This window comes from Camelus ferus, chromosome 33 (genome assembly GCF_009834535.1).
Source record: "Camelus ferus isolate YT-003-E chromosome 33, BCGSAC_Cfer_1.0, whole genome shotgun sequence".
NCBI classification, from domain to species: Eukaryota; Metazoa; Chordata; class Mammalia; order Artiodactyla; family Camelidae; genus Camelus; species Camelus ferus.
This window is the reverse complement of record NC_045728.1, coordinates 8,012,077-8,023,832: the sequence shown is the minus strand read 5'-3', so window position 1 is coordinate 8,023,832 and position 11,756 is coordinate 8,012,077. Positions and strand designations below refer to the sequence as shown.

General features: G+C 50.4%; 1 protein-coding gene across 7 annotated transcripts in view; it reads left to right on the top strand.

Annotated features, from left to right (window-relative positions):
• Positions 1-1,772: 1,772 nt before the first annotated feature.
• GRAMD1B (GRAM domain containing 1B) overlaps positions 1,773-11,756 on the top strand; it is a 154,664-nt gene continuing 144,680 nt past the window's right edge. For 2 of the 7 annotated variants that reach the window (XR_004317012.1, XM_032472701.1), the window contains exon 1: positions 1,776-2,777. Coding sequence is in view for 6 of the 7 variants with exons in the window: in XM_032472701.1 (XP_032328592.1) it covers positions 2,404-2,777 (374 nt within the window). In the remaining variant the exon portion in view is untranslated. Of the gene's footprint in view, positions 2,778-9,576; positions 9,639-11,756 lie in introns of all 7 variants that reach the window. The other 5 variants (XM_032472692.1, XM_032472691.1, XM_032472700.1 and 2 more) reach the window with 4 other exon arrangements.

Here is an 11,756-nt window from a genome sequence, read left to right as displayed (position 1 = left end):
AGGCTTAAATTAAGTCTCACAGGATTTTGATTTTAGGTCCAGAATCTATTGTGGGTGGGAAAGTGGCTGAAACATGTGGGAAGGGGAAGCTGCTGACTGATCTTCCTTTTAAGGGGCTTACGTTTAAATTCAGAGGCCTCGTGATCAACTTCAAGGGGGCCACTCCCCTTGTTGAATCTTTCGGCCCCTGTCTGTGAACACTCCTGTTCTGTTTGAAGCCCTCAACAAGCAGGTTTCTTGAACTGACAAGCCAGCAGATCCCCGGCAAAGCGCTCGTCCTTGGAGGAAATCCAAGGCAGTGAGCAACTCTGTGGCTTAACTCCGGACCCTGAAGTTTGGAGTTACAACCTCCTCAGCATTCCGGGAGCCGGAAGCGGTGTCCTGCTCCTTGCCGTACCTGACACCTGATGGGAAGGGGTTTCTCCTTTCTTTGCCACGTCCTGGAGTTAAAATAGAGTGATACCACCCTTGAGAGAACCAGTGGCCGGATATGGAAAAGAGTCAGAAAATAAGACGAGGCTGCTGTTCCAGGGAGTCATTTACTGGTGGGTCTGGCCCCAGCTTTTTGGCTCCCATTTCTAAACACACTTCCCTTAGACTCTGGGCCTTGTAGGCGGTGCACTGTCTCAATGCCTTGAGCTCCTTCCACGTGTCCTCGCAGGGCCTGATGGACCCATGGCCAGCTGTCACACTTGAACTGCAGCGGCATATTTTTTGCGGTGATTTCTGGTGATCTTTAGGAATGTGGCTTTTCCTTAGCTTTGGGACACTTGTGAAATGTTCTTCTGACCTTCACCCTGGCACAGAAACTGGAAACTCACAGAGAGGGGCAGAGAGGATTAGGTGAATTGGATTGTGGACTTAATGGTTGCATTAATTCTGCCCCCTCTGGTCTGTTTGGAAGCTACCATCTCTACTTTGGTTCTTACATGCAGGACTTACTGAAAAGGCAAATGCTGGGCTGGGGGTGGGGGGGGACGGTTGGTGATAGACTTTGCTCCTGAAGCTGGGCTGTTTTAGACTCAGTCTGGACAGAGAGCTCCTCAGTAAGGTGGGACAGTTCTAGAGCCAGTCTCTTAGGGTGGTACCTGGCTGTAGGTGAGGGGTTCAGCATAGCTTGGGACGCTACAGGACTGAAGTGGACTTTCTCAGTTCCGTGACCTGGGGACATACTAGACTTTTTGTGATCCAGTCCATGCCCCTTGCAGGTTGAAACAGAATTGACTTAGCCCCCAGGAATGTAAAAGGAGTCCTCTAATTTCATTCTGTTCTTGGGATGGGGCTCTGGTATTGGCGAGGTCACTCAAGAGGTACAGAGATCACTGCCTTTTCCTGACTGGTCCTGTGTGCCCTGTGTGTCTCAGATCTTGTTGTCTGTCCTTCCTCCGTATGTCATGTCTGCTGTTCTCAGTTTAGTCCACGGATCTGTCCTGTCTCCTCATCTTGTCATTTTGGAAGTAGCCTCCAGGAATCTTGCTGTCTTGACTGTACCCGGGCTTCCTGTGCCCCCACTCGCACCCTAAGTTATTCAAAGAGAGCACCTTTCTCAGGAGAACCGATCCAGCTGAAAAGTCCCCTAGTTTTCCCTCAACCCTGTATCCTGGGTGGCCCTGGCGAGTCAGTAATGATTTCCTCGGTTCCTCCCTTCCCCCTCTCCCTCCCGAAGAAAAAGCACGGAGTTAGATTAATGAGAGCTGCCTGGCCAATCGTCGCTTTGAGAAAGTTTGGGATGTGATCCTATTTCATTAGGCTGATTGGAGCAGCCTTCACTGGGAGGTAGAGTCCCTCCCCAGGGATTCCGCGTACAGTTACACTAGCTGTCGCCGCCCGTGCACGCCCTTCTGGACAGAAATGAACCCCCACCCCTAACCCCGCTCGTCGCCCCCTGCTCCTCCTCTTTTGTTTTTATCCAGTGTCTGCTTCCTCTCTCTCTCTCTTCCCCTCCTCCTCCTCTCTCTGCCTCTTCCTCCGCTCTCTGCCTCCCTGCAGCGCCAAGCCGGCTCCCCAGCCGGGTCCGCCGAACGCAAACCGCTGAGAGTTTGCCGAGCCGCCCCTGGGGCCGGGGGCCGCGGGCCGCCGAGTCCCGCGCAGGCACGGCCGCCAGCCGGCGAGGGAGCGCCGCGGAAGGAAAACAAGCGGGCGCGCGAGGAGAGCCCCGGAGGGCGGCCGGGCGGCAGCGGCGGGCGGCTGGGCGGCAGCGGCGGGCGACCGAGTTAGATCGGGGCGGCCGCGCCGCGAACCCCCGCGCCCCCTCCTCCTGCGCGGCGCTCCGGGAGACAGACTTGCTCCGCTCGCGGCTCGAGCGGCGACCGTTTCTTAACGCGAAGGGCGGGAAGCCGGGCCGGCGGGCGGGAGAGAGCGGGCCGGCCGAGGCGCCGGGACAGCGCGGAAGCGGCGGGACCCATGCCGGCGGCCAACATGATGGAGAGCCTGCAGCCGCCCGCCCTGCAGGTGCCCGAGCCACGGGGCGCGCCCGAGGGCAGCCCGATCTGGTCCAGCTCGTCGACCCCCACGCTCCGCCGCCGGCGCTTCAAGATGCGCCGAATGAAGAACGTGCAGGAGCCGAGCCTGGAGGCCGGGCTGAGCCGGGACCTGCCCGGCGTCTTGGCCCCCGGCAAGGAGTTCCTGCAGCTGCCGTCCATCGAGATCACACCCTCCAGCGACGAGGACACCCCGTGGTCCAACTGCTCCACGCCCAGCGCTTCCCCACGCCGAAAACGCTTCCTCCTCCGCAAGTGGCTGCGGGTGAGGGAGAGGAAGGAGTGCAGCGAAAGCAGGTACGTGCCCGTTCCGCTCCCTGCTTTCTTCCTCTTTCCTCCCCACTCCTCCCCAGAGCTGTCCGGGACCCCCAGGGTACCCCTGGAAACTTCGCCGAGGATTGCAGGAGCCCTTCGCTGTAGTGGACGGCTTCCCTCGTGTCACCCGCCGCCCCAGTCCAGGGCAGGGGACCCGGTGACTTTACATTATGTAACACGTGTGCATGGAGTTTCACGCCGCGTTCCACCCCACTGGTTCCTCACAGCAACATGAATAGTAAAATTCATTAGCAGCTAATGGTTATCGAGCCCTTATCGTGTGTAGGTCACTACAGTGAGCACCGTCTATCTCCAAATTTAATCCTCCCAAAACCTCTTTGAGACAGGGACTCCTCTTAGCCCCATTTTACCGGCGGAGGTAGTAGAAGGTGAGAGAGGTTAACTCATTCTTCCACTTAAGTTTCTGAACTCCATTTCAATTATTACTTTATTTTTGGCCACCCCAGATTCCCTTTCCTGGCCCTATGTGTAGAGGAGGTGGTGGAGTATTTACATTGAGAGAGTCACATTTCCTACCAGTCTTTAGACATCTGGGCCTGGTCCACACGGTGATGGTGTGTGCCAGCTACTTTGTGCCTTGGTAAATGTGGCATCTGAGTAGTTGTCAAGTTGGCTTTCCCTAAGCAGAGAACTGGTATAGAATACGGGAGGGCAGCTCCACCCAGTCTTGGCCAGGGGTTGTATTTGAGCCAAACCCATTGCCTACTGGAGGGGACAGTCCTCACTGGCTCTTTGATACTATAGACCCTGCCCATTTACTTTCAGACTCTAGGGCCCTGGCTCTTAACAATGGTCTGTGCCTTTGTGGGGCACAGCTGAGCAATTGGCCACCTTCCCTGGGACTCTTCCTCCCAGTCTGTCCATTTCTATTCATTTGAATTCAACAAGTGTTTATTGAATGTTCTTGTGAGTTCAGTCTGGTACCAGCTAATGGTGCTGTGGTTGGGGGGGGGGCTGGGTAGAGTGTGGGGATGTGGAAGTTGAGAAGGAATATGGGAGGAGACTTGGATAAGAAATGGCATAAAGCTTGTGAGTTTCACTGGGATGGAGGGGATGGAATCTTTGAAAGACATGTACTATGTGTGCCATGTGGACTGTACAGGCAAGGAGAGGAGAAAGACTTCTGGACTGAAGAGGCTCAAACCATGACAAGTACAGACAGATAGTAGAAAACAGCTGAACAAGTATGAGGTCAAGGGCATGAGGTCAGGAAAGGGGAACAGTACGGACAAAGGCGTAAGAGCAGGGCGAGATGTGTCTTGGAGGGATCGCTGAGGAATTGGGCTGGGTTATACAGATGAGGAACATTCTAAGCCTGCCAGGGGTTCTTTTTTGGTTCTCATGACTGGATGTGGTTATCCTTGCAGGTGCTGTTGTAGGGCTTAGTTCTGGGGTTTGGAGGGGACTGGAGGATAACAATTCTTTCTGTACTAGTACTTCATCCTGCTGCCGTTTCCAGAGAGCAGAGGGAAATGGGACAAACTTGGTGGGAGCTAATCTTGAAACTAAAATAGTACATCACAGTTTGTCAGCTTTCCCCTCAAATGTGAGAGACCCTAAAAGAAGCCCTATTTTGACCTTGAGATTCTGCCATATATACTAAGGACAGAATATGGGGGAAGATTCTTACGTTGATAGCCAGCATGCGGATGGGGTGGATTTGGTTCAGTTTAGGGAAGTCTTTCTTCGTTTGGAGAGTTGTCTACAGATGCAATGGAATCTTCATTTTTGTTAGAGGAGGGAACATACTCTTAAACCAGGAAGGATTTTTCACCGTCTAGGAATAGTTTAAAAACTGGCAGTTGTTTTCAGTGGTTGTTTGTTGGATTAGAAGAGTATGTGTATATATGTAGAAAAAGGCAACCTCTGGGTTCAACCCCAAATTTGTCTGACTCACATCTTCACTCTTAACCGCTGTGAAACTGCTTCCTGTTGGAATCTATCTAGATCGTGGCTAAAACAGAAGCCCATCATTTTTAGGTCTTGGAAACAGAAGACTTCTTGGAAAGAAAAGAATCAGTCAAGTGACTGACTAGATGCTTGCAGATGGCCGGCATGATTCCCTGAGGTGGAATCGGCATTTAGAGTCAATAGGGCACAAAGAATATTGGACATCAAGTCGGGAGACATAGGTTTCAATTTCAGTTCTGTCGTTTCTTAGCTGTGGAACCTTGGACACCTCCCTTCACCTCTGTGTTTCATCTCCTCCATCTGTGGAGGGGGAGCTCTGCGGGTTAACGGGAGGTCTCTAGATGATAATACACGTGAAAATGTTTTGTAAACTTCCCCCTGTTGTGCAAGGGGGAAGGATGTGTGTCCTTATTCTATGAGTGTCTCACAGGCAGTGGATGTGTGCTTGAGAGTATAGGTTCTGTACTCACGTGTCCTGTTTCCTGGAGCAGCACCTGGGACTCCTCACACAAGACCCGATTTGGAGATGATGATGATTGGAAAATGACCCAGCTCCAGCTTGGCTTGGGAGGATTAGCACACCAGGCCCAGCACGGCATCCATCCCACGCACGTTTCCCACCCCAGGTCTCCCTCTCCGCAGCAGAGAAAAGCCCCTTTCAGGCCTGTGATGCAATTCTGTCTGATATTGTAGAGGGCAGGGACCAAGAGGACCACAACATGTGGATTTTAACTGCACAAAGTTGAAAATATTAAGAGAATCAGGAGCCCCTTTTTTTCTCCTTAACCCTGGAAAGAAAGAAGCAGAGAAAATGGTGAGGTTAGCAAGGAACTTGGGGAACAGGACTCCGAGTTCAACTTTGTGTGGTTCATCTCTGTGTCTTCACGGTCTAGCACTGTACTTGGCCTTTTGTAGTGATCGGTAGATGTTTATTGATGGATAAATTAATAATGAATGAATGAATGATTCCTTTATCTCTACTCTTTGTAATGAAATTATCCTTACTCATGAGTCAGGGAAAATTTCCTGGAGGAGGTGAGTCCAGAGCTGAGGTTTTGATGTGTGACAGCTTTATTGAGATAGAAGATACATGCCATACAATTCAGTCAGTTTGAAAGGACACAATTCAGTAGTTTGGAGTATATTCAGAAATATGTACAATCATCACCACAGTCAATTTTAGAACATTTTCATGACCTCAAAAAGAAAACCCTGCCTTTTAGGTATCACCCTCAATCCCCACTCCTCCATCCCGCCAGCCCTGGGCATCCGTGAATCTACTTTCTGTGGTGAACTGAGTCTTGAATGGGGACCCGGTGCCTTTTGGTGAAAGCAGTTTGGGTGTGTTGACTTGAAGACAGGGGATGGATGACCAAGTGTGATCTTGATAAGAGATGTGGGAAAATGAGGGCAAAGTGATGGGCTGACAAACTATGATTATGCTGAAGAGTTTGAATTTCAGTTCATCAGTAGGTCAACAAAGATGTATTGAGATCCTACGGACAGTGTGCTTTGTATACAAAGAGGATTCAACTCAATGGGGAGCCATTGTAGGTTCTGGAACCCGGGAGAGACGTGCTCAGAGTGGTATTTGAGGCAACTAATTCTTGCTGTTCTGTGTGAGCTGGGTGTGAAGTAGAGGCCTGAGCCTCGCACTGTTCTTCCAGCAGTCACTGTTCCAGCTGGGAATTGTCATCTTAGCCACCGTTTAACGTAAGGTGGCACAGTTTCTTTGCTGGCCATGCTGTCCCCTGAGCCCCGTAAATAATGTAGTTGAGGGGGCAAGCTCTTAGAATTAGTACCTGCAAGTCTCCCTAAATCCCTTGGTTTTTAACTGGTGGTGGTGATTGTTCAAAACCCAAATTGAGGACATAACGGCATCCTGACCTTGTTCTCTGGAGAGGGAAGGAGAGCGGACAAGGGGCACATGAGGAGGTGTGGGTGGCTGACTGTGGGCTGTCTTTCTGGGGGACACAGAGGCACTTCTCTGCCCTGTCTCCCCTGGACACCCTCCTTATTATCACCTTCTACCCCACTTTCTCTTGGCTCTTCTGTCCCCTCTTCTGTGTAACATACCTACCCTGTCGTGACTGCCCACAGTCTAGCAGGCTGGCAGCTGGAGAGATCTCTACCTGGAGCCTCAGGACTTCTGCTTGGCTACACATCTGACCTCAGCTGGTGCCTCCCACTTATTCTGCCAGCCTGGTGGGCCTGGTTATCTAGCTGGTGCCAGCCTAGCTGGCATGTGGATTGGCAGGTAATGATTACCCATCAGTGGTATATCTATCTTGATTCTTTATCCCCCTCGTCTGACCGTTGGAGGGAGTCTTGCTTCTGGTTTCAGCTCAGTTTCCAGGGAGCAGGCTGATGTGGGCATCCAAATGTTACACCCATCCCCTCTGTGTGGACCAGACCCTGCCATGCAGAAGCACACAGAGTGTGGGAAAACTCATGCTTTTCTTAAACAAAGCATCAAACAGGAGACCTGGGATTTGTCAGCAGATTAAATAAGTAATTGGTGTTGGATAAGGTTAAACTAGGAAGAACCTCTACCAGACCCATAATTCGTTGAGGGCGGGGGCTGCGTCTTACTTTATGCCAAGTTTTTCTGCTAAGCGCCTTAAATATGCGAACACATTTAATTCTCACAGCAAACCCCCCAGGTGAGTTTTAGGGCTGAGGAAACTGAAGTTCACAGATTACGTTGCTCCTGGTCAAAGAGAAGCAACGGTGGGGTCTGAGCCACGTTCTTCTGATTCCAGAGCCTGAGCTCTTTACAGCTGCACTGTACCATCTCCCCAGGGCCTGGAAGTCCTTGGCCCTTACATGTTTGAGAGCATGTGGACGTACACCTGGATGGGGAGGTGGGAAGGAGGTCTGGAGGATGGGAAGGAGGCTGAGAAGAAATGTATGGGGTTGGGGACCAGCAGTAGGAGGGTGGTGCTACCTGGCGGAAGCGAACTGGTCCATGAGAAGTAGCCAACCTTTGGCTGTAGATGTGGTTTCCAGATTCAAACAATTTGTGGAAACTGACAAGGTAGAGATGAGCCCTAGGGACTGATTCACACCGGCCAGGTTTCTCTGGTGGTGGGGATTTTGAGAGTTTCCTTGGTGGTTATGCACTCAGGCTGCCAGTTACACGTCAGGGAAGAGACTGGGATTTTTATGGGGCAGATTAACAGGTGATAATTCTGCCCTGCTTGGTTAGTTTCTCCCAGGTACCAACCATCTATACACCAGTTGCTTTGCTCATTGCTTCCAGGGTGACTCTGGAGTTTTCCTTAAGGCGCCTGAAGGGCTAAGCCTCCGGTGGGGAATTTCCTTCCTGACCCCTGTGGTGAGCCACTGGGCCCTGAAGCAGGTGCTTAAACACAGAGCCAAGCTGGCCGGAGAGCCTGCGGGCGGTTGCCGGGTTGCTGTGTGTACCAGAGCTTCACGATCTGCAGGCTTTTCCTGGAGCCTGGAGCTTTTGCCCTCTTGGGATTCTTTCCTCCTCACCCAGATCAGTGTGGTGACTTGCCAAGTGGCAGTTGTACCTGGTGTGAAGGAAGGTGCTTTTAAACATCTTGCGATTGGGGTGGGGTGGGGGTGTCTGTGAGCTCTTGTCCTATGACCTGGGCGCCTGAGGGCCCTTGCTTCTCTCAGAGGAGGTGGTGAGGCTTCTGTCAGGGATGCCGAACAGAAAATCGAATGTGGGCCTTCAGGTGGGAGAAGGAAGATGGGAGGGAGATGCTTTGCGCTGATAAAAAGGGACGTCGGGCCATGGCCTGCCCCCCCACCCCCCGCTCCATGCCATTGTCCACAGACACGTGCCACCTCCTAAAGATAGTCCTGGTGTGAGTGCTCTCCTGTTTTCAGACGGTGCATCTGGCTTTTTTGTCCAAGTAACATAGTTCAAAGTCATCGCCAGGACGAAGTGCCTTAGCTAAGACGAGTGGTGAAGGGAGGCGGAGAAGGAAGCCCATGGCTTTTTCACTTGAGGCCTGGGTACATTCTTTGGTCAGAGATGTAAAGCCCTTTCTTCTGCTTCCTCTGCACGGACTCTGACTGGGTTGGGGCGCTAGTTGTCCCACTCCGATTGGTGGATGAGATAAAGAAAGGCGATTCTGCACGTTGCAGGGGCCGGTCTGGGTTACAGCCTGGAACTCGGGCCTCCGCCCTGAAGTCCGGACTGGCTTCTATCTGTCACATCTCTGGAGCCTCTTCCAGCCTGGTGCCTCCTACCTCCGCAGTCTGACCGCAGAGGTTTCTTGGTCTTGCCGCTTCTGGTTCACAAGTTTAGTCAGGAAATGACGGGGCTGAGTCAGGGGACTGAAAAACGCATCCACGTCCCACTTGGTTTTTCCCCTTTCTTTGGCAACTGTGCAAAAAGAACCCGCCTTGGGGCCCTGTGGGCACGGTGGGTTTGGCAGCCCTTGCCGCCTTTGCTCCAGCAATTAGGAAAATCTAGAAAGACAGTGGACGGTTACTTTAGCAATACATTTTTTTTGAGTCCCTCCAAGGGTCTTCCAGCTTGCTGTCTTAAAATAAATTCTTATATCATAAAATTCAATGAGTATTGTGTGTGTGGTAATAGCTAGTTTATATAAAACTTAAGAGGAGAATAGCTCATCATTTGACTACCATTAGTAGCGTGCTTGGTGTATCATCTCCCAGTATTTTTTCTCATTCAGAGTTTCTTCTTTTTTGGTGGGGAGAGGTAATTAGGTTTTTATTTATTTATCTTTAATGTAGATACTGGGGATCGAACCCAGGACCTTATGCATGCTAGGCATGCACGCTACCACTGAGCTATACCCTCCCACCTTCAGAGTTTCTTTTTAATCGAGAGATTTTTCCTTTTCATCAGCTCTTCGGTGCCTTGTATCTGTAGAAGGTCAGGAAGAACAGAAACCCACAGGTTGAGGACAGGTAAGTCTGTGGGAAAAAAAAAAGAATTTCTGAAGCATTGTTTCTGGAGGAGCCCTTGTGATGAGACATTTCTCCAAAGTGGGGGTAGGAGCCCTCTCTTCAAAGATGCCACTTGACCTCGTCCTCATGTTCTCTATAATCCGAGCGTGGACGTTACGGCCAGTCTGACCCCTCAGCAGTCTGCCTTGCACCGGCAAGCGTTTGTTTCCCAGCTGGGTCGTTCCACTCCGAAGCTCTTGCTGACCTTCTGGTTGATTCTTAGGATTGTTTGAAATGGCAGTGATACATTACTCTGAACAGGGTGGAGCTTCTTCAGAGAACAGTTTACCCTTAGCTTGAGTAATACCATGTCTTTTCTCTGTGTCTGCAGTGAACCATATCTTCCTGACATGTGAATAGCTCATTAAAAAAAAAAAAAAAGAAAAGATCCCAGGAAAGAGGATTGCACCACCTGTCCTCGCTGGGTTACTTCCTTCTATGCTTTTAAGCCCTACTATTGAGAAAGTTCTGCTTAAGAGCTAACTGAAATCCCCCACGCTATAATTCAAACTCATTTTCTCTTGTTTTGTCCTCAGTGAAGATGAGAAACTACCTGGTCATTGTCCTCTGAGAATATGCCTTCAAAGACTTACTATTAGTAACTTAGGGTGTTGCTTCCAGATTCTAAGATGAGCCCTGGGGTTGCAGTACCAATTACTTGGTCCTCTCTGATTGCCCAGTGGGGGCTGGGGAGCCCTGCGGGCATAATGGAGGAATTGGCAGCCACACATTTTAGAAGAGAGCCAGTCCCAGAGGTGAGCAGGCCTGCCCATTCAGAAAGTTCTTAGGAACACTGGATGGTACCCCTTTCTCAAGTGCCTTCTCTATGCTTGGACTGCTTCCCCAAATGCTTCTGAGTAGATATGCATTTTGTTAAGCAGAGAAATGAGGCTGAAAGTGTAGATAACTCAGGAGAGGTAATTCTCACAGTTCAACAGACATTAAACACGTTTATCCGGCACTTACAGAGAATCCAGTACTGTCCTGTGTGCTTGGGGCACAAAGACGAATACAAGTGGCCCTTCTGTTGAGAAGCTCACAGCCTGTGGGGGAGATTCAACACACAAAAGATAATTTCAGTAGAATATGGAATTCAGACTGAAGCACAGAAGAAAAAAAAAAAAGATCTGAGGAAAAGATCTGCTGGGAGGGAAAGGGGAGGAGGGTCCTTGGACCTAGATCCCCCCACCGCATGGCCTTTCTTCTCTAGTGCTCAGCTGCCGCATGATTGTACCTGCAATTCCAGCTCTGCGCCTCTCTCTCAGAGAATCTGGTCTTCGTGGTGGATGGGGTTCATGTGTTCATTTCAGCTTTGAGCAAACTGAGAAGTCCACGGCTGCGAAGCTGGTCAGTGGCAGACGTGGCTTTAGCATTCAGATCTCTTGCAACTTGTGTTCCGTCCATCCCGTGTCCTGAGGAGCACATCTTTGCCCAGGATAGAGCTGGGTCTTCATCAGTGAACCCGGAAGCTCAGGCAGGCCTCGTCTGTCTGTAGGGGCAGGGTGATGGTTTGTCCTAGGACAACTGCCTTAGCACCAGTTCAAGGGACATACTGAGGCAGCATGGGGTGGAGGCCCAGGGTCTGCTCTTTTTTCTTTTTTCTCTTTTTACTTTTTTTTTTGCTATGTGGTCGTGCATAGGTTACTCAGTCTCTCTGGGCCTCGGTATCATTAATAAAAATGGAATGTATACATGTCTTCTTTATCTTGTAAGACAAAATTAAGTAGACATGTCTGAAGAATTATGTTAATGTTATCATTAGTTTATGAAACTGAGATTTTTTTTTTTTGGTGGTCTGTGAGACCTCTGAGTCTGCTCCTCTGGTTAGTGTAAGCTGAAACAGTGGTTTGTTGTTTCTTTGATGAGATGTCACTTTTCTGATCTATTGATAAATGCTGAAAATGAGTTTATAATTTGTGGGCTGCTATTGGCTGCCTGTCTCTGCAGTGTTGGTCTGTTTAAGGTTCTGAATCCAGGCTTATTTCTCTTTCTCCTTTTCCCCTGTCTCTCGCTCTCTCTCCCTCTTCCTCCTTCTCCTAAATCTACATACTATCCTTGGGCTATTTCGTTCACTCTCTG